Genomic DNA, 23633 nt, shown 5'->3' on the forward strand with positions numbered 1-23633 from the left:
CCCATATAGACCCCCCATAGACCCCCGTAGACCCTCATTAACCCCCATACGCCCCCATAGACCCCCCATAAACCCCCATTAACCCCCATAGACCCCCCATAGACCCCCGTAGACCCTCATTAACCCCCATAGACCCCCATAGACCCCCCATAAACCCCCATTATCCCCTATAGACCCCCCCAGACCCCCCCATAGACCCCCATTAACCCCCTTTCCCCCCCCCCCCCCCGCAGCGAGGCCCCCGCCTCCCCCAGCACACGCGAGGCCATCCAGGGCATGCTGTGCATGGCCAACCTCCCCGCCGGCACCCCCCTGGGCCCCCCCCCGTGGTGGGCGGGGGGGGCCGGGCCCGAGCGGGCCGGGGGGGCCGCTGCTGGGCTCGGGGCGGGTGCGGGGGGGCCCCGGCGCGCCGCTGCCGCCCCCCCCCCGGCCCCCCGCAGCACGGACAGCGAGGACGAGGCCAGCCTGGATGAGCAGGACAGCCTGGGGGCGTGCTTCAAGGATGCTGAGTACAGTGAGTGGGGCTGGGGGGGTCCCCAGGGGGCTTGGGGGGGTTCAAAGGGGGCTTGGGGGGGTCCCCAGGGGGTTTGGGGGGGTTCAAGGGGCTTGGGGGGGTCCCCAAGGGGTTTGGGGGGGGTTCAAAGGGGGCTTGGGGGGGTTCAAAGGGGGCTTGGGGGGGTCCCAATGGGTTTGGGGGGGTTCAAAGGGGGCTTGGGGGGGTCCCCAAGGGGGTTTCAGGGTCCCCAAGGGGTTTGGGGGGGTTCAAAGGGGGCTTGGGGGGTCCCCAAGGGGTTTGGAGGGGCCCAAAGGAGGTTTGGGGGAGGTCCCCAAGGGGTTTGCAGGGTCCCCAAGGGGTTTGGGGGGGGTTCAAAGGGGGCTTGGGGGGTCCCCAGGGGGTTTGGGGGTTTCAAAGGGGGCTTGAAGGGGGTCCTAAGGGGTTTGGGGGGGTTCAAAGGGGGCTTGGGGGGTACCCAAGGGGTTTGCAGGGTCCCCAAGGGGTTTGGGGTGGTTCAAAGGGGGCTTGGGGGGGTCTCCAAGGGCTTTGGGGGGGTTCAAAGGGGGCTTTGGGGGGTCCCAATGGGTTTGGGGGTGTCAAAGGGGGCTTGGGGGGGTTTCAATGGGGTTGGGGGGGGTCAAAGGGGTCTTGGGGGGTTCCCAATGAGTTTGGGGGGAGTTCAAAGGGGGCTTGGGGGGGTCCCCAAGGGGTTTGGGGGGGTTCAAAGGGGGCTTGGCGGGGTCCCCAAGGGGTTTGGGGGGGTTCAAAGGGGGCTTGGGGGGTCCCCAGGGGGTTTGGGGGACTTCAAAGGGGGCTTGGCGGGGTCCCCAAGGGGTTTGGGGGGGTTTCCAAGGGGTTTGGGGGGTTCAAAGGGGGCTTGGGGGGTCCCCAGGGGGTTTGGGGGGGTTCAAAGGGGGCTTGGGGGGTCCCCAAGGGGTTTGGAGGGGCCCAAAGGAGGTTTTGAGGGGAGTCCCCAAGGGGTTTGGGGGTGTTCCCAAGGGGTTTGGGGAGGTTCAAAGGGGGCTTGGGGGGTCCCCAGGGGGTTTGGGGGGGTTCAAAGGGGGCTTGGGGGGCTTTTCAATGGGGTTGGGGGGGTTCAAAGGGGGTTTGGGGAGGTTCAAAGGGGGCTTGGGGGGCTTCTCAATGGGGTTGGGGGGGTTCAAAGGGTGCTTGGGGGGGTCAAATGGGTTTGAGGGGGTCCCCACGGGGTTTAGGGGGGTCCAAAGAGGGTTTGGAGGGGGTCCTCCTTGGTTTTGGGGGGGTCCAAAGGGCTTTTGCGGGTCCCCCAGGGGTTATGGGAGGTCCAAAGGGGGTTTAGGGGGGTCCAAAGGGGGTCTGGGGGGTTCAAAGAGGGTCTGGGGGGGTCCCCAGTGGATTTAGGGGGTCCCCAAGGGCTTTAGGGGGTCTTCATGTGGATTGGGGGGGTCTTTAGAGCTGTTGATGTGCTTATGTAGGGGGGGGTGGAGCTGGGTTTAGCGGGGTCCCCATTGGCTTTGGGGTGCATTTCAGTGGGATCTCAGGGTTTGGGGGCACCCCTGAGTGCCCCCCATTGGCTCAAGGGGATATTAAGGGGGGGTCTGTATAGATTTGGAGGGGGTCCCCCTAATATTAACCCCCCCTTTCCTCCTGCCCCCCCCAGTTTACCCCTCATTGGAGTCAGATGAGGATGATCCAGCGCTCAAATCCCTGCCCAAGAAGAAGAAGGTCACGGATGATGCCCCATGGAGCCCCAAAGGTTGGGGGGGGTCCCCCATTTGTTGGGGGGGGGGCACATAGGGATGGGGGGGTACCTAAGGGTGGTGGGGGTGTTTTGGGGGGGTCTTTGTGTCTCTATTGCCATCTCTGCTTTGGGATGGGTTGGCTTTGGGGGGGGGAATCTTTGTACCCCCCCCCCCCCCAACTCCCCATTTAAGAGGGGGTTCCCCCCATTATTGGGGTGCTTTTACCCCCCTATAACCGTGCCCCCCCCCCCCCTTTTTGCCCCCCCCTCCAGCCCGGGTGACCCCCTCGCTGCCCCGGCAGAGCCGCCCGGTGCGGGAAGGGACGAGGGTGGCATCGGTGGAGACCGGGCTGGCGGCCGCCGCTGCCAAACTGGCCCAGCAGGTACCTATGGGGGGGCTATGGGGGGGTATTTAGGGGGTCAAGGGTGAGTTTTGGTGATGGGGGGCAGGAGGTAGTTGGGGGGCTGGGAGGGGTAGTTATGGGGGGGGTCAGTTAGGGGGGCTATGGGTGATCTATGGGGGGGTATTTAGGGGGTCAAGGGTGAGTTTTGATGATGGGGGGCAGGAGGTAGTTGGGGGGCTGGGAGGGGTAGTTATGGGGGGATCAGTTAGGGGGGCTATGGGGAGATCTATGGGAGGCGGTCAAGGGTGAGTTTTGGGGGCAGTTAAGGGGTAGTTAAGGGGAGCAGAAGGGGTAGTTATGGGGTGTCAGGGGGTATAGGAGGGGTCAGTTGGGGGGTGTCAATGGGTGCTATGGGGCAGTTGGGACCCCAAGTGAGGTGTTGGGGGGTCTTTGGTCCTCCCAATGTATGTGTATTGGGGTACCCCTTAACCCCGCCCCCCCCCCAAAAAGGAGCACCGGAAGCTGCAGCGCAGGAAGGGCCCAGCCAAGCGCCGCCCCCCCTCTCCCCCTTCCCCCGAGGAGGAAGAGGAGGAAGAGGAAGAGGAAGAAGCGGAACCCGAGCCGGAACCCGAAGGGGACCCCGAAGGGGACCCCGAACCTGAACCCGAGGTCGAGCCCACCCCGGAGCCCCCTTACCCCCCCAGCTTGGCGGACCATGAGTACACGGCTCGCCCTGGAGGGGGGGGGCCAGGCCTTGGGGTTCCCCAAGCGGGGCGAGCGCCCACCCCTATGGCCCCCGGGGTGTTCCTCACCCAGCGCCGCCCCCCCCACGCCCCCCCAGCGGCTGCACAGGGTAAGGGGATGGGGTTTGGGTTGTGCCCCCCCATTTCCCATCCCTATGGGGGTAACGACACCCCCCCCCCCTCACCATGAACCCCCCCCTTATTGCAGGGAAGCGCCCCAAGAAGGGGTTGGCCACGGCCAAGCAGCGCCTGGGCAGGATCCTCAAGATCCATCGCAATGGGAAGCTGCTCCTTTAAGAAAAGGGGCGGGGCCATGGGGATTGGCCACGCCCAGAAAAGGCGGAGCGAACAACAGGCCACGCCCCCCCCACCACCTTTCTTTCACGCCCCGCCAATGAGCTGCAAGGGATGGGGCGAGGCTGCCTTTGGCCACGCCCAGGGGATGGTCTGCGTGGAGACCACGCCTCCATAACGGACGTAATAAGGCGGAGGGGTGTGGCCACGCGAAAGCCACGCCTACCGTCGGACGCTCGTCACACACCCCCTTCTACAAAAGGGCGGGGCTTAGCGGAGGCGCGCTGCTCCCCGCGCCTTCCCATTGGCTGCCAGCTGAGGAGCGGGCGGGACTTTGTCGCCCATTGGACGTTGCCCTCGGAGGAGTCCGACCCGCCCCCTTGGACTGGAGAAGAGGCGGAGCTTTCTCTGATTGGTCCCTGACTGGATTTCTCCTCCCTCCCCACGTGTTTTCAGGTTGATGGACGGGGGGGCGGGGCCGCTTCCCATTGGCTGCCCCCGGTTTTGTAGGCGTGTCCGGAGGCGCGGCCCCTCCCCCCTCTTTTGTATTTGTTAGAATAAAAAAAAAGGATTCAAAAATGCCCCAAATCACTAAAATTCATTAAAATAAGTCACGTGACAGACCCCTTCTTCCGCGCGGGGGGGTGACGGGGGCGAAGTCTCGCGAGATCTCCGCGGAGTTGAACGGGCTGGCGCGCTGCCCTTCAGCTCTCGCGAGACTTCGCTTTCGCCTGCTGTCTCCCCCCCCCATATCAGCGGAGATCTCGCGAGATCTCGCTTCACCTCAGCGCTCTCGCGAGACGCTCGCACGCCGCCGCCGCCAGCCGTTACCGCCGCCGCCGGAGCGGCCGCGCTGCCCCCCCCCTCCCCCCTTCCGCCCATTTCCTCCTCCGCTTCCCCTCCCCCCACACCGGGTCCCTCCTCCGGTAACTCCCGGTGGGGCGGGACCGGCCCCGGCCCCGCCTTTTCTCCGCCTCCTTCTCGCGAGGCTTCGGGGCCGCCTCGCGAGATCTCGCCCGTCAGCCCGCCGGTGAGTGCCGGTGCCGGAGGGGATCGCAAAGGGGGGAGACGCGGGCGCCGTTACCGGCGGTGAGGGGGGGGGCGATGGGGACGTTGGGCTCCTCCATGGCGGGGGGGAGGGGGGCTCCTCCCTTCCTCCCCCTCCCCCCCGTTATAACGATGGGCTCAATGAGAGTGCCCCCCATCCCCCATTCTCCTCAGGAACTCTCGCGAGAGCTCCCTCCCCGCAAGCGAGACTCCGCCACCCCTCCTCTCTCCCATTGGTCAGCAGCACCGTAGCCCCGCCCACTTTCTGTCAGCGAAGCCACGCCCCTTTCCCCCCCCTCCCGTCTCCCGGCGCTCTCGCGGGACTCGGCGCTCTCGCGGGATCTCGGCGGGGCCGCGGCTCGGGGGCTCTCTGTAAGATGGCGGCGGCAGGCGGCGGCCGGGCCCGGTGCTGACCCCCCCCCCCCCCCATCCTCATCCCCTGCCCCCCGTTCTTCCACCGCCCCCCGTTAGCAGGTACCGGGGGGGAACAGAGGGGGGGAGGGGGTTGCCCCCACCAGCGGCTCCGCTGCCCTCAACGTGTGGGGGGGGGAACACGAGCGGGCCCCGCATGACGGAGCCGGCCTCTCCCCCCCCTTCACTTTTCCCCCCTCCGTGTTTCAGCCCCCCCCCCCCCGTTTCCCCTCTTCAGGAGGGTTTGAGGCCTTCCCCATTTATTTCATTCTCCCTTCTATAATTTAGGCCCCCCATCGGCCTTTTTCTTCCATTATTTCGTCTGTTCCCCCTGTTTCAGGGCGGCCTTTGCTGCTTTAATTCTGTCCCCCCATGCTTTAAACCCCCCCCTTACGATTTAAGGGCTACCCTTTAGCTCTTCCCTTCAATTACCCCCCCCCAGGGCTCTCCAAGCATTTAGGGGGTCCCTTTTAGGGGTTCTTTTAATGTACCTCCCCCCTACTTCATTTAGGGGTTCCTCTCCTCCAGTTTCACCCACCCCATTTATAGTTTTGGATCTCCCCTTTCAATACCTTTAAGACTTAGGGGTTCTGTTTGTTGTGTGTCCCGTGTCCCCCACCCCCCATTTAACCATTTCATACCCTATGGTGATCTGGGGCTTCCTTTTCCGTACATTACCATTTAATTTACCCTGCTCTGTGGGTTTTGGGCCCCTTTCCTGGGGTTTAACCCCCTCTTCAGCTCCTCATAATTTACCCCCCCTTTTATTTAGACCCATTTCTTAGGCTTCTTTCTCCACCCTTTCCCCCCCCTTCCCCTTGGCTCTCCCAGGGTTTAACCCTCCCACCCCCCCCCTCCAAAATCCTTTCTGCCCCTCAAGACCTCACCCACCCCTACATTTTGCCCCCCCCCCCAGAAGCACCCGGCTTTCCCCCCAACCCTGTGGCGAGTGATTGGGACCAGGATGGACTGGTTGTGATTCCTGGTAAGCCCCCCACTTCTTTCTTTCCTATGCCCCCACCCTCCGTTTTGGGGGGGTCCCTTTAAAACCGAGGCTTTGAAATCATTTTTGGGGGGGGTTATAAGGGAATTATGTGTTGTGTTGGGGGGGGCCCGGTGGTTTTTAAGTGGGGAGCACACCGAGACACCCCCCTTTAAGGGGGGGGACACCCCAAAACCTCCCCCCGGGGAGGGCAGCCCAGGCGCTGGCTGCCCCCCCCTCCAATTTGATGCGTCACCGTCACCAAACCGGCCCTACCGGCACCACGGGCTCTGTGTGTGTGTGTGTGCGCGCGTGTTGAAGGGGGGGTTACAACCGGAGGGGGGAGCCTTGTCATAGCGTCCTTAATTAGGTCCCTAATGAGCGTCCCTTCGTTAAGGTGGCGGTGCTAATTATGGGGGGGGGGGGGGTTTTGCACATTCATTGTTCAGCCGGTGGCGGCCGCGACGTCATCGGGCGCCGCCAGCACCGGCCCCGCGGCGCCCGCCGGGACACCGAGTCCCACCGGTACCACGTGGGGAGGGGGGGGGACACACACGGAGCAACCCCCCCCCCCCATTCACCTGCTGGTTGGGGTCACCCACAGGCAGAGCACGAGGACAAGCACCCCCCCCCCCTTCCCCCAAGATGAAAGTGGATCGGACGAAGCTGAAGAAAACCCCCACGGAGGCGGTGAGGGGGGGGGTTGGGGATGGTTTTGGGGGGGTGGGATGATGGAGGGGGCATTAAGTGATGTTATATGTGTGTGTCCCCACCGCCCCCAGCCCGCTGACTGCCGGGCCCTCATTGAGAAGCTGAAGGCGTGCGGTGATGAGCAGCTGGTGGCTGAGCTGCAGCAGATCAAGACATGGAACATTGGGAAGGTTCGAGGGGGGGTGTGTGAAATAATGGGGGGGTACCCCAAATTATAGGGGGGGTGTCCCTAAATTCTAATGGGGTTGGCTCCAAGTTGTCCCCAAAGTGGGTGGTGGGGTGGAGGGGGAATGCTGCTGGAGCCCCCCTGCAATGGGGGGGGCACCCCAGTTTTGCTTCAGGCTTCTCAACAGGGGTGGAAGATACTCTTATTTCTATAGGTGCACCCCAGCTCCCCATAACCCCCCTATAAAAGTGTGGGGGGGACACCTTCCAGCACCTCAAACCACCCAGGGGGTGCCCCAGTTTCTCCACAGCCCTCCCAAAATGGGCACCCCCTTTTTCTCTCTACCCCAATTCCCCTGTAGTCCCCCCTGAAATAACAGAGGGCACCCCTAGAGGAATGGAGGGCACCCCAATTTCTCCTAGCCCCCTAAAAAGAGCCACCCCAATTTCACACATTCCCATTAAAATAGCAGGGGGACCCCCCCCACGCCCCCCAAAACACCAGTGGGGGTACCCCGACATAGTGGGGTGGGGGCACAAGATGCTGTATCCTCCCCTTGACTTGGCAATGGTGCTCATCCCACTGCATGTAACGGGGTTGGATGGGATGGAGCGGGTCCTTCTCCTTCCCCTCCCCAAGCTATGGGGTGGGGAGTGGGGGGGGTGTCACCAGTAGCCCCTCAATGTCCCTTCCTCCCCCCCCCCCCCCCCCTTCAGTGCGAGCTGTACCACTGGGTGGATCTCCTGGATCGCTTCGACGGGATCCTGGCGGAAGCCGGGCGGCCGGTGGAGAACATGTCCTGGATGCTGGCCTGCGACCGGCCCGAGCGGGAGCAGCTCAAGGCCCTGCTCTTGGCTCTGCTCAACTTCACGGCGCTGCTCATCGAGTACAGCTTCTCCCGGCACCTCTACAGCTCCATCGAGGTTTGGGGGGGACGGGGACGGGTTTCATAGAGACGGGGTTGGCTTGGAAGGGTCTGAGGAGCATCCACTTCCAACCGTGGGCACCTTGGTTCAGTCCGGCCTTGGGCAATGCAGCCCATCCCAGTGGCCTCATAGAGTCATGGAATGGGTTGGAAGGAGCTCAGCATCATCCAAGTACAACCGTGGGCACCTTGCTCCAACCTGGTCAGGATGGAGCATCCCAAACCTTCTTCATCCAACCAATCCCAGTGGCCTCATAGAATCATGGAACGGGTTGGAAAAACCATGGATACCTTGCTCCAACTTGGCTTTGGACACAGGCAGGGATGTGGCATCCCAAACCTTCTCCATCCAACCCATCCCAGTGTTCTCATGGGGCAGAACCCCCTTAGATCCAAGCTAGATGTTCCCTGTTCCTGTTGAACCCCATCACCCCCAATCCCTGATGGAGGCACCCCTCCAGCACCCTGCATCCCCCTTCCCACCCTGGAAGCTGCTGTGCTCCATACGGGAGCTGCAGGATCAGCCTCCTCCGCGTCCTCCTTCCATCGGGAACACCAGAACTGGCCCCAGTTCTCCCAGTGGGATCTCACAGAGCAGAGGGGCAGGATCCCCCCTCCAGGACCTGCTGTTCCCATTCCTTGGGCTCCAGCACCCACTGGAGCCGGGTCATGGGGAGCTCCTCCTCACCCAACACCCCCAAATCCCTCTCTCGATCCCTTTTCCCACCGGGAGCTGTGTCTGGGATTGCCCCATGGGCAGCACCTTTCACTTGGCTTGGTTGAGGTCCATGGGGTTCTCATGTTCCCACTTCTCCAGGTCCCTCTGGGTCCCATCCCCTTCCCTCTGGATCCCATCCCCTTCCCTCTGGATCCCATCTTTTCATTGCAGTGCATCAATTTAGCCCCACAACTCAGTGTCACTACAAATGTGCTGAGGGTTCATTTGATCCCAGTATTCTTTTTCCTATAATCCCAGTGCCCTTTTCCTCTCACTCCCAGTGCCCTTTTCCTCTTAGTCCCAGTTCCTTTTCCTCTCAATCCCAGTGCCCTTTTCCTCTCAGTCCCAGTGCCCTTTTCCTCTCAATCCCAGTGCCCTTTTCCCCTCAGTCTCAGTTCCTTTTTCCTCTTAATCCCGGTTCCCTTTCCCCCTCCATCCCAGTTCCCTTTCCCCCTCCATCCCAGTTCCCTTTCCCCCTCCATCCCAGTTCCCTTTCCCCCTCCATCCCAGTTCCCTTTCCCCCTCCATCCCAGTTCCCTTTCCCCCTCCATCCCAGTTCCCTTTCCCCCTCCATCCCACCATCCTTTTCCCTTCAGTCCCACTTCCCCCATTACCACCCCCCCTGTTGCCCAACATCACTCCCCTCTTAGCGGGACCACCGCTCATCCCCCCTCTCCCCTTACCCCCTTAAGCCCATTCCTCACCCATCAACTCCACCCCCCCCACACCCCTTTTTGGAGGCTGGGAATGCCGCTGGGACATTCCCTGTCCCTCATTGCCCCTCTTTGTCCCTGTCACAGCACCTCACGACGCTCCTGGCCTCCTCGGACATGCAGGTGGTGCTGGCCGTGCTCAACCTGCTCTACGTCTTCAGCAAGCGCTCCAACTACATCACCCGCCTGGGCTCCGACAAGAGGAGCCCCCTCCTGTCCCGCCTCCAGCACTTGGCTGAGGTCAGTTTTGGGGGGGGGAACACGGGACAACCCCCCCCCCCTTTGTTGGGGTGGCCCCTCCAGCGTTGGGGTTCATTTGGGGGTGTTTGGGTGTTGTTTCCATGTAGAGTTGGGGAGGAAAAGAGAACGGATTCGGCTTGGCCGAGTGCTGCCGGGACCTGCACATGATGGTGAGCGGTGGGGCTGGGGGCCCCACATGCGGCCTGTCCCCTGTGGGTCACATCCTGTGTCCCCTTTGTCATGGCCGGGGCGGGGGCCCAACAGTGTTCTGTCGCCCCTATTGCACCTTGGGGTCCCCATTCTTTGTGTCACCAAACCTGGTCCTGTCACCCCTCTTGTGCCCCCAAACCTGACCCTCTCACCCCTCTTGTGTCCCCAAACCCCATCTTGTCACCCCTCTTGTGCCCCCAAACCTGACCCTCTCACCCCTCTTGTGCCCCCAAACCCCATCTTGTCGCCCCTCTTGTGCCCCCAAACCTGACCCTCTCCACCCCTCTTGTGCCCCCAAACCCCATCTTGTCACCCCTCTTGTGCCCCCAAACCTGACCCTCTCACCCCTCTTGGTGTCCCCAAACCCCATCTTGTCACCCCTCTTGTGCCCCCAAACCTGACCCTCTCACCCCTCTTGTTGTCCCCAAACCCCATCTTGTCACCCTTCTTGTGCCCCCAAACCTGACCCTCTCCACCCCTCTTGTGTCCCCAAACCCCATCTTGTCACCCCTCTTGTGCCCCCAAACCTGACCCTCTCACCCCTCTTGTGCCCCCAAACCCCATCTTGTCACCCCTCTTGTGCCCCCAAACCCCATCTTGTCACCCCTCTTGTGTCCCCAAACCCCGTCTTGTCCCCCCCGGGGGTGGGGGCATGACAGCATCATCCCTTCTCTCACCCCCATGTCCCCCCACACACACAGAAGTACCCCCCCAGTGCCACCACCCTTCACTTCGAGTTCTACGCCGAGCCAGGCGTCGAGGTGAAGGTGGACAAGAGGGTGAGTGATGGGACACAGGGGACATTCGGGGGGGGGCGGGGGCTATAACACTGGGTCCCCTTAACCCCCCCTTTACACCCCCCAACAGGCCACCAGCACCACCCTACACTACATCCACATCGAGCAGCTGGACAAGGTGAGTGTTCTGGGGGGGGAGCAGCATTGATTTGGGGGGGGCTCTGCTTCAATTTGAGCCCTTTCCCTAACACCCCCCCCCATTTTTCCCTCTGCACCCCCATTTTCTCCATGCCCCCCCCCCAGATTTCAGAGAGCCCCTCGGAGATCATGGAATCCCTCACTAAGATGTACAGCATCCCCAAAGACAAGCAGGTGAGTGGGGCAAGAATAAGGGGGCACCCCTGGGTTTTGAGGGGGGAAATGCTGTGGTGACCCCCCCAAAATCTTTTTGTGTCCCCCCCACCCCACCCCAGATGCTTCTCTTCACCCACATCCGCCTGGCTCATGGCTTCTCCAACCACAAGAAGCGGCTGCAAGCGGTGCAAGCCCGGCTCCACGCCATCTCCATCCTGGGTAGGGGCTTCTTAAGGGTTAATGAAGGGTGAGGGGGTGATTTAAGGGGGGCTTTTTTAGGTGACCCCCCCCTTTTCCTTCGCAGTGTACTCCAATGCTCTGCAGGAGTCAGCCAACAGCATCCTCTACAACGGCCTCATCGAGGAGCTGGTGGACGTGCTCCAAATCACTGACAAGCAGCTTATGGTGAGGATGAAGCCCAAATTCACCCCCCCAGCACCCCCATAACCACCCCCAACCTCATCCCATGTCCTCTGTGTCCCCCTCCCAGGACATTAAAGCAGCTTCCTTACGGACCCTCACCTCTATTGTCCATCTGGAGCGAACCCCAAAGCTGAGCAGCATCATCGACTGCACCGGCACCGCTTCCTACCACGGCTTCCTCCCCGTCCTGGTCCGCAACTGCATCCAAGCCATGATCGGTGGGTTCCTGGACAATCCCTATGGGGTGGGGGGTGTCCCTTGAATGCTTGTGGGGGGGGTTAAACCCACCCTAACACCCTCCTGCCCCCCAGACCCCTCCATGGAGCCCTATCCCCACCAGTTCGCCACCGCGCTCTTCTCCTTCCTCTACCACTTGGCCAGTTACGACGCCGGCGGCGAGGCTTTGGTCTCCTGCGGCATGATGGAAGCGCTGCTAAAGGTGAGCCCTGAGTTACCCTAAAGGGTTGGGGTCTTCCTTGATGTTTTGGGGATCCCCTTTGAATCTTTTCTGTCGCTTTATTCCCCCTCGCACATAAAAGGTGATCAAGTTCTTGGGGGACGAGCAGGACCAGATCACCTTCGTCACCAGAGCCGTGCGGGTGGTGGATCTCATCACCAACCTGGACATGGCAGCCTTCCAGTCCCACAGTGGCCTCTCCATCTTCATCTACCGCCTCGAGGTAACCCCCCCCCCCCCCCCCATCCCCTCAGCCCCATTTTGGAGGTCCCCGGGTGTCGTTTTGGGGGTGCTGAGGCTCTTTCTCCCCCCCCAGCACGAGGTGGATTTGTGCCGCTGCGAGTGCCCCTTCGTCATCAAGCCCAAGGTGCAGCGTCCCCCTGCTGCCACCCTCCCTGAGGGCGAGGAGATGGAGACGGACATGGAAGGTGAGCAGAGGGACAGCAGAAAGAGGGGGGGGGGTGACACCCCCATTGATGTCACCCCCCTCCATGTCATCGTCGTCCCCCTAGTGACCGACGTGGCCATGGAGAGCAGCCCTGGTCCCTCAGCTGAAGCCCGACAGGAGCCAGCCCCATCCTCGAGCACCGCTGCTGTGCCCAGCACCAGCACTGCCACCACCTCCTCCCCACGCGGGGGTAGGGGACACCTTGGCATTGGGGACAATGGGGACACCATGGGGCGGGGGGGGACACGACGGCTCACACCTTTATATGTGGTACCCCCCTCCCCAGGAGTCCAGTGCATCCCTCAGCGTGCCGCTCTGCTCAAATCCATGCTGAATTTCCTTAAGAAAGCCATCCAAGATCCTGCTTTCTCCGATGGTATCCGTCATGGTGAGTGTCCCCCAATGTCCCCCATCATCAAGGGCAAGGGGGGGGCATCACCCCCTCACCTGTTTCTATGTGCCCCCCCAAAATGAAGTGATGGACGGCTCGCTGCCCACCTCCCTGAAGCACATCATCAGCAACGCCGAGTATTACGGCCCCTCGCTCTTCCTCCTGGGTGAGCTTCACCCCCCAGTCCCCAAAAAGGGATATGGGGGGGGGATGGATGGATGGGAAAGGCTTTGGGGCCCCCCCCCCAACCGACAATCCAGCCGCCCCCCCCCTCCTCAGTGCCCCCCGTCTCTCTCCTCCCGCCGCAGCGACCGAGGTGGTGACGGTCTTCGTGTTCCAGGAGCCTTCGCTGCTCTCCTCCCTGCAGGACAACGGCCTCACCGATGTCATGCTCCATGCCCTCCTCATCAAGGATGTGAGTGGTTGTGTCCATCCCCCCCCTCCCTCCCCTTTCCTTTTCCCACTTTTCCATAGGGATCATTCCATGGTTTTACGGATCCATCCCCACCTTTTCCATCAGGTCCCGGCCACTCGGGAGGTGTTGGGCTCCTTGCCCAACGTCTTCAGCGCCCTTTGCCTCAACGCCCGCGGGCTCCAGTCCTTCGTGCAGTGCCAGCCCTTCGAGAGGCTCTTCAAGGTGCTGCTGTCCCCCGACTACCTCCCGGCCATGCGGCGACGGCGCAGCTCCGACCCCTTGGGTGAGCCCTGGGGAGGGGGGGGTTCTTTAGCTTCAACAAGGGGGGGGTTAGATGGAGATGGCTCAAGGGGGACCTTATTGTGCTCTATAAGGGCCTGGCATGGGGATGGAGCCAAGAGGTGGCTCCCAAGGGATGGGAGAGGAGGGAATGGCCTCAGGCTGCACCAGTTGGGGGTTAGATGGGGATTGGGATGAGTTTATCCATCAAAAGGTGGGATCAGGGCTTGGAACAGGGAAACAGAGGTGGAATCGGCATCCCTGGGGGGTGTTCCCAGTGTGTGTGGATGAGGCTTTTAGTGCTGTGGGGTAAAGGGTTGGAATTGATGATCCCAAAGGTCTTTTCCAACCCGGTTGATTCCATGATTCCATCGGGAGCTCGATCCCTACACCAAAAGGAGCCATCTCACTGCTATTAACGCGCTTCTTGTTGGGGGTTGATCACTTTTAGGCCTCTCCTCTCTATTTTGGGGACCCCCCTTTTATATGTTTCTAACAGGGACCCCCCATAACCCCTTCTCTTCCCCCCCCCATCCCAATAGGAGACACAGCCTCCAACCTGGGCAGCGCCGTGGACGAGCTGATGCGGCACCAGCCCACCCTCAAGACTGATGCCACCACTGCCATCATCAAGGTGACACTGGGGGAAGGTACCAGGACCCCCCCCCTTCAAAAGGCCCCCTCTTTGCTTACATTTAGCTCTTTCCTGTAGCTCTTAGAGGAGATTTGCAGCCTGGGCCGGGACCCCAAATACATTTGCCAGAAGCCCTCGATGCAGAAAGCGGATGGGACAGCAACGGCGCCCCCCCCGCGCTCCCCCCATGCTGCGGAGGAAGCCTCCAGTGAGGATGAGGAGGAGGAGGAAGTTCAGGCCATGCAGAGCTTCAGTGCTACCCAGCAGAGCGAGGCCGAGCCCAGCCAGCAGTGAGCATCGTTGGGGGAACACACACACAATAGGGGACATTGAGGGGACACACACACACGCTCAATGCCCCCCCTTTTCTCTTTGCTTCCAGGGTGGTGGGCACCGAGGAGCGAATCCCTATCCCCTTGATGGATTATATCCTCAATGTGGTGAGGAACCAGCGGGATCTCCCTGCTTTAAGGGGTTCTTGGGATGCTTGGCACTTCCCAAATCCTGGAATTGCTCCTTTTTCACCGCTTCCCTGTTCTCCCAGATGAAATTCGTGGAGTCCATCCTGAGCAACAACACCACGGACGATCACTGCCAGGAGTTCGTGGCCCAGCGGGGGCTGCGGCCCCTCGTCACCATCCTGGGCCTTCCCAACCTCCCCGTCGACTTCCCCACGTCCGCAGCCTGCCAGGCCGTGGCGGGGGTCTGCAAATCCATCCTGGTACGGGAATGGGGGGGGACACCCCATAACAGGGATGCTGAAAGGGGTGGTGGGAAGCGGGAGGGTGCTGGTGCCATTCCCCCCGCCTCTGGGTAATGGGGAGCCCAAAAACGGGATAATGGGATGGGGGGGGGGGTGTCCCAAAAAGGTGAAGGGAGAACATCCCAAAAAGGGGGAATGTGGATTTTTCCCTCTAAATTCCAATTTTTCCCCTCAAATTCCAAATTTTTCCCTTCAAATTCCAAATTTCTGTTTTATTCCTTCCGAATTCCAACTTTTCCCCTTCAAACGTGGATTTTTCCTCTTAAAATTCCCTGAATTCCCATTTTCATTTTGATTTCTGCACTGTTTTTTTGTGTTTTCCTCCAAATTTGGAGGAACTTCAAGATTTTATCTCCAAATTTTGAGTTTGCCCATCAAATTTGGGGGTTTTCCCCTCCCAGTTTCAGGATTTCTCTCATTTTTGCTTCTGTTTCTCCCAACTTCCCTTCTCCCCCCAATAACAAATTTTATTTTTTGGGGTTTTCCCAAATTCGCTTGTTTTGTTCTCAAAATCTTAAGCTTTTTTCCCAAATGTTAACATTTTTCCCCCAAATTTTAAGTTTTTTCTTCCAAATTTTGTATTTCCCTCCAATTTTCAATTTCCCTCCCCTGATTTTGATTCCCATCTGCAGACTTTGAGGGTTTGCTCCACATATTAAGCTGTTTTTGTTCCTTCCATTATTCCCTTTTCCTCTTCCCTCTTTTTCCCCCTTTCTTCCCCTTTCCACTTTCCTTCCTTTTCCCCCTTCTTTCTTTCCCTTCCCCCCCTTTCTGTTTCCCCCCCTTTCCTTTTTTTCCTTCTTCTTTCCCTTTTTTCATTTACTTCCCTTCCCCTTTTCCTTTTTTCCTTTTTTCCTTTTTCCTTTTCCTTTTTTCCTTTTCCTTTTTTCCTTTTCTTTTTTCCTTTTCCTTTTTTCCTTTTTTCTTTTTCATTTTCGTTTTTCTTTTTTCCGTTTCCTTTTTTCCTTTTTCTTTTCCTTTTTTTCCTTTTCTGTTTTCCTTTTCTTTTTTCCTTTTCCTTTTTTCCTTTTCTTTTTTCCTTTTCCTTTTTTCTTTTTCCTTTTTTCCTTTTCTGTTTTCCTTTTCCTTTTTTCCTTTTCCTTTTTTCCTTTTTTCTTTTTCATTTTCGTTTTTTTTCCTTTTCCTTTTTTCCTTTTTCTTTTCCTTTTTTTCCTTTTCTGTTTTCCTTTTCCTCTTTTCCTTTTCCTTTTTTCCTTTTCTTTTCCCCTTTTCCCCCCCTTTTTTCACCCTTTTTTTCCCTCTTTCCCCCCTTCCCCCCCTTCCCTCCCCTTTTTTCCCCCTTCCCCCCCCAGACGCTGTCCCACGAGCCCAAGGTGCTGCAGGAGGGGCTGCTGCAGCTCGAGGCCGTGCTCTCGGCGCTGGAGCCCCTGCACCGGCCGATCGAGGCGCCGGGGGGCTCGGTGCTGCTGCGGGAGCTGGCGGGGGCCGGCAGCGTCCCCGACGCCACGCTCTCGGCTCAGGCCACCCCCTTGCTGCACGCCCTCACCGCCGCCCACGCCTACATCATGATGTTCGTCCACACGTGCCGCGTGGGGCAGGTAAAGAACCCCCCCCATACACCCCATTCTGTGGGGTGCACCCATTGCAATGGGGGGGGGTTAATGTGTGTTGTGTGTGTGTGTGTCCCCCCTTCCCAGAGTGAGATCCGGGCCATCTCCGTGAACCAATGGGGCTCCCAGTTGGGCTTGAGCGTCCTGGGCAAGCTGAGTCAGCTTTACTGCTCCTTGGTGTGGGAGAGCACGGTGCTGCTCTCCCTCTGCACCCCAAATAGGTGGGGGGGGGCACTTGGGAAGGGTCTATGGGGGGGTTGGGGGGTTGAGGAGGGTCTATGGGGGACCTGGGAGCATGGAGAGGGTCTTGGGGGGGTTGAATGGGGTCTATGGGGGGGTTTGAGGGGCTTGGGGGGGGGGGTTGGGGGGTTGAGGAGCATCTTAAAGGGGGCTTGGGGGGGTTGAGGGGGGTCTATGGGGGACCTGGGAGCATGGAGAGGGTCTTGGGGGGGTTGAATGGGGTCTATGGGGGGGTTTGAGGGGCTTGGGGGGGGGTTGGGGGGTTGAGGAGCATCTTAAAGGGGGCTTGGGGGGGTTGAGGGGGGTCTATGGGAGACTGGGGGGCATGGAGGGGGTCTTGGGGGGGTTGAATGGGGTCTATGGAGGGGTTTGAGGGGCTTGGGGGGGGGTTGAGGAGCATCTTAAAGGGGGCTTGGGGGGGGTTGAGGGGGGTCTATGGGAGACTGGGGGGCATGGAGGGGGTCTTGGGGGGGTTGATGGGGGCCTATAGGGGACTGGGGGGGCATGGAAAGCATCTTAGAGGGGTCTATGGGGGATTGGGGGGCCATGGAGAGGGTCTGGGGGGGTCTATGGGGGGGCTTGGGGGGTTGAGGCTGATCTTGGGGGGCTGGGAGGGGTTTGGGGGATGCAAATGAATGGGGAGGAGCATCCCTGTTGCTATGGGATATTGTTGGGGGGGGTCTTTGGGGTGCTGAGGACCCCCCCACCCTATGGAGCACCCCAGTGACCCCCATTCCCCCCCCCCCAGCCTCCCCCCAGGCTGTGAGTTCGGGCAGGCTGACATGCAGAAACTGGTACCCAAGGAGGAGAAGGCAGCCCCCAGCCCCCCCCAAGGGGGGAAGAGGGCAGGTAGGATGGGGGGGGGTGGGGTCCAGGGGGTGATGGGGGGGTGGTTTGTGGGGTGTTTCTATTGGAAGGGGTAAATCTTGAATGGAAAAGGGTTGAGAGCATCTTTGGGGGGGGGCAGTGTGGAAAGCAAGGGGTCTTTAAGGCAGGAGGGGGAGTCTGAAGAAGGAAAAGGGGGGTCCCATAGGGGAATTGGGGTCTTTGGGGGGGTGGCTTAGTAATGGGGGGGCTCTAGAGGTAGGGAGGGTCTTAGGGGGGGATCCCTAGTGTAATGAGGGGGCCTTTTGAAGGGTCTTAGAGTGGAGGGGATCATTCAGGGGGACCTATAGGAAAAGGGGGGTTTTAGGGATCGGGGGGGTGTCTTTGTGGGGGGGTCTTTAAGAGGGAAGGGGGTGTCTATGGGTTATGGGGTGAACCCTTTGGGGGTGCTCACCTTTCCCCCCCCTTCTTCCATTCCCCAGAGGGTGAAGCAGAGACCCCGGTGCCGGGGGGCTCTGGGGGTGCTGGGGACCCCCCCCCAGCTCAGGGCCTATTGGAAGGGATGGGGCTGGAGAGCGAGGCTCTGGCCCCCATGGAGACGGACGAGCCCAGCGCCACCGACCCCAAGGCCAAGGCCAAGATCACCCCGGCCATGGCCGCCCGCATCAAGCAGATCAAGCCCCTGCTCTCCGGTAAGATGTGGGGGGGGTACCCCCAAAATCAGCCCTTGAAGGGGGTTGGGGGGGTCTGAGGGTCCCCAGGGATGGAGGCGCTGGCGGATAGGGGCTCCATGGGTTGGGTTTGGGGGTCCCCAGGGGTTTGGGGCTGGATTTTGGGGTCCCTTTCGGGGGTTGTATTTTAGGGTCCCTTTGGGGGGGTGGGGTGTATTTCGGGGTCCCCTGGGAGGATTTGGGGCTCTATTTTAGGGTCCCTTGGGGGGTTTGGGGCTGTATTTGAGGTCCCTGGGGCTGTATTTGGGGTGCCTTGGGCCTGTACTCGTCTCTTTGGGGCTGTATTTGGGTTCCTTTGTGCTGTATTTGGGGTTCCTTGGGCCTCTATTTGAGGTCCCTTGGGCCTGTACTCGAGGTCTCCTTAGGGCTGTTTCGGGGTCCCTTTGTGGGTATTCGGGGCTGTGTTTGGGGTCCCTTGGAGCTGTATTTGGGGTCCCTTTGCGGGTGTTTGGGGCTGTACTTGGGGTCCCTTGGGGCTGTGTTTAGGGTCCTTTTGTGCATGTTTGGGGCTGTACTTGGGGTCCCTTGGGGCTGTATTCGGGTTCCTTTGCAAGTGTTCATTGCTGTATTTGGGGTCCCTTAGGGCTCTGTTAGGGTCCCTTAAGGCTGTATTCGGGGTCCCTTTGTGGGTGTTTGGGGCTGTGCTTGGGGTCCCTTGGGACTCTGTTGGGGTCCCTTTTTGCTGTATTGGGGTCCCTTAGGGCTCTATTAGGGTCCATTGGGGCTGTATTTGGGGTCCCTTTGTGCTCTATTGGGGTCCCTTTGTGCTCTATTGGGGTCCCTTTGTCTCTATTGGGGTCCCTTTATGCTCTATTGGGGTCCCTTTATGCTCTATTGGGGTCCCTTTGTCTCTATTGGGGTCCCTTTATGCTCTATTGGGGTTCCTTTGTCTCTATTGGGGTCCCTTTGTGCTCTATTGGGGTCCCTTTGTCTCTACTGGGGTCCCTTTGTCTCTACTGGGGTCCCTTTGCCTCTGTTGGGGTCCCTTTGTGCTCTATTGGGGTCCCTTTGCCTCTGTTGGGGTCCCTTCGTGGCCGGCCCCGGCTCTAAGCCCCCCCTTTGCCCCCGCAGCCTCGTCGCGCCTGGGCCGGGCTCTGGCCGAGCTCTTCGGGCTCCTGGTGAAGCTCTGCGTGGGCTCCCCCGTGCGCCAGCGCCGCAGCCACCACGCGGCCGCCGCCGCGCCCGCCCCGACCCCTGCGGCCCGCGCCACCGCCTCGGCCCTCACCAAGCTCCTGACCAAGGGGCTGAGCTGGCAGCCCCCCCCCTACACCCCCACCCCGCGGTTCCGGTGAGGGGCGGGGCCGGGAGGGTGGAGCCAAGGGAATGGGTGGGGCTTGAGTAGGGGGTGGAGTCAAGAGAGGGGCCAATGCGAGGGGCGGTGTTTAGGGAGGGGTGGGGCCAAGGGAATGGGTGTGGAATGGGTGGGGCTTGAGTAGGGGGTGGAGTCAAGGGAGGGGCCAGTGGGAGGGGTGGGGCCAAAAGGGCGGGGAGGGTGGAGCCAAGGGAATGGGTGTGGAAGGGGTGGGGCTTGAGTAAGGGTTGGAGCCAAGGGAGGGGCCAGTTGGAGAGGCGGTGTTTAGGGAGGGGTGGGGCTAAGGTAATGGGAATGGAAGGGGTGGGGCTTGAGTAGGGGGTGGAGCCAAGGGAGGGGCCAGTGGGAGAGGCGGTGTTTAGGGAGGGGTGGGGCCAAGGGAATGGGAGTGGAAGGGGTGGGGCTTGAGTAGGGGGTGGAGATAAGGGAGGGGCCAGTGGGAGAGGTGGTGTTTGGGGAGGGGTGGGGCCAAGGGAATGGGAGTGGAAGGGGTGGGGCTTGAGTAGCAGGGTGGAGCCACAGGAGGGGCCAGTGGGAGGGGTGGGGCCAAAAGGGTGGGGAGGGTGAAGCCAAGGGAATGGGATCGGAAGGGGTGGGGCTTGAGTAGGGGGTGGAGTCAAGGGAGGGGCCAATGCAAGAGGCGGTGTTTGGGGAGGGGTGGGGCCAAAGGAATGGGAGTGGAAGGGGTGGGGCTTGAGTAGGGGGTGGAGCCAAGGGAGGGGCCAATTGAGAGAGGGGGATGAAAGAGGTGGGGCTTGAGGAGGGGTAAAGTCAAAGAGGCGGGGCTTTGGTGGGGAGGGTGGAGCCAAATGAATGGGGTGGGGCTTGTGTAGAGGTGGAGCCAAGTTTCAGGGGTGGGGCCTAGCCATGGGTGGAGTCAATAGGAAGGGGCGTGACTTGAGTGGAAGGGTGGAGCTTAAGTAGGTGGAGTCAATGGGAAGGGGTGGGGCTTGCATTGGGTTGGGCATGGCCAAGGGGAGGGCAAGGGCCAAGGGTGGGGCTGAAAGGGGTGGAGCCAAGAGATGCTGGGATGAGGCTCAGGGGTGGATCCAAGAGGGGTGGAGCTAAGGGGGAAGAGGCGTGGCCTCCTCCCCCCAAGTGGGCGGGGCTTGTGTCCCCTTCCCTAGGCTTGGGCTAGGGGTGGGTGCGTTTGTGGGGCCTGACCCCCCCCCCCCCATCCTCCTCTTCCTCCCCAGCCTGACCTTCTTCATCTGCTCCGTGGGCTTCACCTCTCCCATGCTCTTCGACGAGCGCAAGTTCCCCTATCACCTCATGCTGCAGAAGTTCCTGTGCTCGGGAGGCCACAACGCCCTCTTCGAGTGAGTCCAACCCCAACCCTGGGGGGGTCACACAAATATAGGGCACCCCCCCATTGTTATATTCCCTATCCCCCCCCCAGGACCTTCAACTGGGCCCTGTCCATGGGGGGCAAAGTCCCGGTGGCGGAAGGCTTGGAGCATCCCGACCTTCCCGATGGCACCGGGGAGTTCCTGGACGCGTGGTTGATGCTGGTGGAGAAGATGGTGAACCCCAGCACGGTGCTCGAGTCCCCCCACGCGCTGCCGGCCAAGGCCCCCACCCACGGCACCCCCCACTTCAGCGCCCTGCGCTTCCTCGTCGTCACCCAGAAGGTGGGGGCGGGGCACAGAAGGGAATTGGGGGGGCACCGGGGTGGGTGTGGGGGAAGTGCTCATGTGGGGGGGGGGGAGATGGGATGGGGGGGTCCCAAATTCCTACCCCAAATCTTTTCCCTTTTATCCCCAATTTCCTTCACCCTAAATCTCCCCTTTTTCACCCCAAATCTTCCCTTTTTCACCCCAAATCTTCCCTTTTTCACCCCAAATCTTCCCTTTTTCACCCCAAATCTTCCCTTTTTCACCCCAAATCTTCCTTTTTTCACCCTAAATCTCCCCTTTTTCACCCCAAATTTTTCTCCTTTACCCCAAATCTTGCTTTTTCACTCGACATCTCCTTCTTTAACCCCAATTCCTTCCTTTTTCACCCCAATTTTTTGTCATACCAAATGTCTCGTTCCTTGCCTTGACTTTTTCCCCTTTCACTCTAAATCTCCTCTTTTCACCCTAAATTTCCTTCCCTAACCCCACATCTCTCCTTTTTCACGCCAATCTTCTTCCTTTTCCCCAAATTCTTTTTCACTCCACATCCCTTTACTTAACTCCAAATACTTCGTTTTTCCACCTAAATCTTTGTCATACCAAATGTTCCATTCCTTGCCTTGACTTTTCCCCTTTTCACTCCAAATCTCCTCTTTTCATCCTAAATTTCCTTCCCTAACCCCAAATCTCCCTTTTTCCCCCTAAATCTTTTCTCCTTTTCACCAAATCTCGCTTCTTCACCCTTAACCTCCCACCTTTCACCTTCCCCCTTCCCCCCACCTCTCCCCTTCCTTGCCCCACATCTCCCTCCTTCCCCCCACCTCTGTGACCCCCAAATCTTCCCTTTTTCACCCCAAATCCCCCTCTCTTTGCATCCCCTCCAGGCCGCCTTCACGTGCATCAAGCAGCTGTGGAACCGGCGCCCGCTCAAGGTGTACGGGGGCCGCATGGCCGAGTCCATGCTGGCCATCCTGTGCCACATCCTGCGCGGCGAGCCCCTCATCCGGGAGCGCCTGGGCCGCGAGCGCGAAGGGCCCCGCGCCGAGGAGGAGCCGGGCGCCGAGGAGGGGGGGCCCCGCAGGGAGCCCCAGGTCAACCAACAGCAGCTCCAGCAGGTGGGAACAGCCCCCCCCTCACACACCCCACCCCAGCTTCCCCTGTGTGGTCCTGGTGCTCCCGGCCCCCCCAACCCCTTTCCTGGTGGTCCTGATGCTCTTGGTACCCCCTGATCCATTCGTGGTGTTCCTGATGCTCTTGGGACCCCCTGATCCATTCCTGGTGTTCCTGATGCCCTTGGTACCCCCAACCCCTTTCCTGGTGTTCCTGATGCTCTTGGGACCCCCTGATCCATTCCTTGCGTTCCTGATGCCCTTGGTACCCCCAAACCCTTTCCTGGTGTTCCTGATGCCCTTGGTACCCCCAAACCCTTTCCTGGTGTTCCTGATGCCCTTGGTACCCCCAAACCCTTTCCTTGTGTTCCTGATGCTCTTGGTACCCCCAAACTCTTTCCTGGTGTTCCTGATGCCCTTGGTACCCCCTGACCCTTTCCTTGTGTTCCTCATGCTCTTGGTACCCCCTGATCCATTCGTGGTGGTCCTGATGCTCTTGGTACCCCCTGACCCATTCCTGGTGTTCCTGATGCTCTTGGTACCCCCAAACCCTTTCCTGGTGTTCCCGATGCTCATGGTACCCCCAAAGCCTTTCCTTGTGTTCCTGATGCTCTTGGTACCCCCAAACCGTTTCCTCATAGTCCTGATGCCCTTGGTACCCCCTGACCCTTTCCTGGTGTTCCCGATGCCCTTGGTACCCCCAAACCCTTTCCTTGTGTTCCTGATGCCCTTGGTACCCCCAAACCCTTTCCTGGTGTTCCCGATGCCCTTGGTACCCCCAAACCCTTTCCTTGTGTTCCTGATGCCCTTGGTACCCCCAAACCCTTTCCTGGTGTTCCTGATGCCCTTGGTACCCCCAAACCCTTTCCTTGTGTTCCTGATGCTCTTGGTACCCCCAAACTCTTTCCTGGTGTTCCTGATGCCCTTGGTACCCCCTGACCCTTTCCTTGTGTTCCTCATGCTCTTGGTACCCCCTGATCCATTCGTGGTGGTCTTGATGCTCTTGGTACCCCCTGACCCATTCCTGGTGTTCCTGATGCTCTTGGTACCCCCAAACCCTTTCCTGGTGTTCCCGATGCTCATGGTACCCCCAAAGCCTTTCCTTGTGTTCCTGATGCTCTTGGTACCCCCAAACCCTTTCCTCATAGTCCTGATGCCCTTGGTACCCCCAAACCCTTTCCTTGTGTTCCCGATGCCCTTGGTACCCCCAAACCCTTTCCTCATAATCCTGATGCCCTTGGTACCCCCAAACCCTTTCCTTGTGTTCCTGATGCCCTTGGTACCCCCAAACCCTTTCCTGGTGTTCCTGATGCCCTTGGTACCCCCAAACCCTTTCCTCATAGTCCTGATGCCCTTGGTACCCCCAAACCCTTTCCTCATAGTCCTGATGCCCTTGGTACCCCCTGACCCTTTCCTGGTGTTCCCGATGCCCTTGGTACCCCCAAACCCTTTCCTTGTGTTCCTGATGCCCTTGGTACCCCCAAACCCTTTCCTGGTGTTCCTGATGCCCTTGGTACCCCCAAACACTTTCCTTGTGTTCCTGATGCTCTTGGTACCCCCAAACCCATTCCTGGTGTTCCTGATGCCCTTGGTACCCCCAGACACTTC

At 60.0% G+C, this 23633-nt stretch overlaps 2 protein-coding genes across 2 annotated transcripts in view; both read left to right on the plus strand.

Annotated features, from left to right (window-relative positions):
• The first annotated feature begins 204 nt into the window (after positions 1-204).
• LOC134175501 (histone lysine demethylase PHF8-like) lies at positions 205-3665 on the plus strand. The gene is made up of 5 exons (XM_062641544.1): positions 205-514; positions 2136-2231; positions 2490-2599; positions 3071-3413; positions 3512-3665. The coding sequence occupies exons 1-5, from the start codon at positions 277-279 to the stop codon at positions 3598-3600; spliced, it is 876 nt and encodes a 291-aa protein (XP_062497528.1). The 5' UTR covers positions 205-276; the 3' UTR covers positions 3601-3665.
• An 876-nt stretch (positions 3666-4541) lies between these two features.
• Positions 4542-23633, plus strand: part of LOC134175502 (E3 ubiquitin-protein ligase HUWE1-like) — a gene marked incomplete at its 3' end in the record, with an annotated part of 36018 nt that continues 16926 nt past the window's right edge. Inside the window, exons 1-33 of the mRNA XM_062641545.1 lie at positions 4542-4627; positions 5972-6040; positions 6642-6727; positions 6820-6918; positions 7631-7837; positions 9358-9510; positions 9618-9680; positions 10422-10499; positions 10588-10635; positions 10761-10829; positions 10931-11030; positions 11116-11216; positions 11302-11452; positions 11546-11673; positions 11774-11914; positions 12008-12119; positions 12204-12329; positions 12426-12527; positions 12616-12696; positions 12839-12945; positions 13051-13228; positions 13767-13858; positions 13937-14148; positions 14241-14298; positions 14403-14579; positions 15935-16180; positions 16280-16413; positions 17181-17281; positions 17740-17949; positions 19060-19276; positions 20497-20619; positions 20700-20931; positions 21801-22031. Of these exons, the coding sequence (XP_062497529.1) occupies positions 6683-6727; positions 6820-6918; positions 7631-7837; positions 9358-9510; positions 9618-9680; positions 10422-10499; positions 10588-10635; positions 10761-10829; positions 10931-11030; positions 11116-11216; positions 11302-11452; positions 11546-11673; positions 11774-11914; positions 12008-12119; positions 12204-12329; positions 12426-12527; positions 12616-12696; positions 12839-12945; positions 13051-13228; positions 13767-13858; positions 13937-14148; positions 14241-14298; positions 14403-14579; positions 15935-16180; positions 16280-16413; positions 17181-17281; positions 17740-17949; positions 19060-19276; positions 20497-20619; positions 20700-20931; positions 21801-22031 (4122 nt within the window). The remainder of the gene's footprint in view (positions 4628-5971; positions 6041-6641; positions 6728-6819; positions 6919-7630; positions 7838-9357; positions 9511-9617; positions 9681-10421; positions 10500-10587; positions 10636-10760; positions 10830-10930; positions 11031-11115; positions 11217-11301; positions 11453-11545; positions 11674-11773; positions 11915-12007; positions 12120-12203; positions 12330-12425; positions 12528-12615; positions 12697-12838; positions 12946-13050; positions 13229-13766; positions 13859-13936; positions 14149-14240; positions 14299-14402; positions 14580-15934; positions 16181-16279; positions 16414-17180; positions 17282-17739; positions 17950-19059; positions 19277-20496; positions 20620-20699; positions 20932-21800; positions 22032-23633) is intronic.

Source organism: Pezoporus occidentalis, unplaced genomic scaffold (genome assembly GCF_034315485.1).
Source record: "Pezoporus occidentalis ecotype Australia unplaced genomic scaffold, CSIRO_AGI_Poc_V1 ctg689, whole genome shotgun sequence".
NCBI classification, from domain to species: Eukaryota; Metazoa; Chordata; class Aves; order Psittaciformes; family Psittacidae; genus Pezoporus; species Pezoporus occidentalis.

Excerpts from the sequence above, each read along its gene's own strand:
- LOC134175501 (XM_062641544.1), top strand. The coding sequence starts at position 277 with ATGCTGTGCATGGCCAACCTCCCCGCCGGCACCCCCCTGGGCCCCCCC. Across the intron at positions 2,232-2,489 it reads TGCCCCATGGAGCCCCAAAG|CCCGGGTGACCCCCTCGCTG; the intron begins GTTGGGGGGGGT and ends CCCCCCCTCCAG. Across the intron at positions 2,600-3,070 it reads CTGCCAAACTGGCCCAGCAG|GAGCACCGGAAGCTGCAGCG; the intron begins GTACCTATGGGG and ends CCCCCCAAAAAG.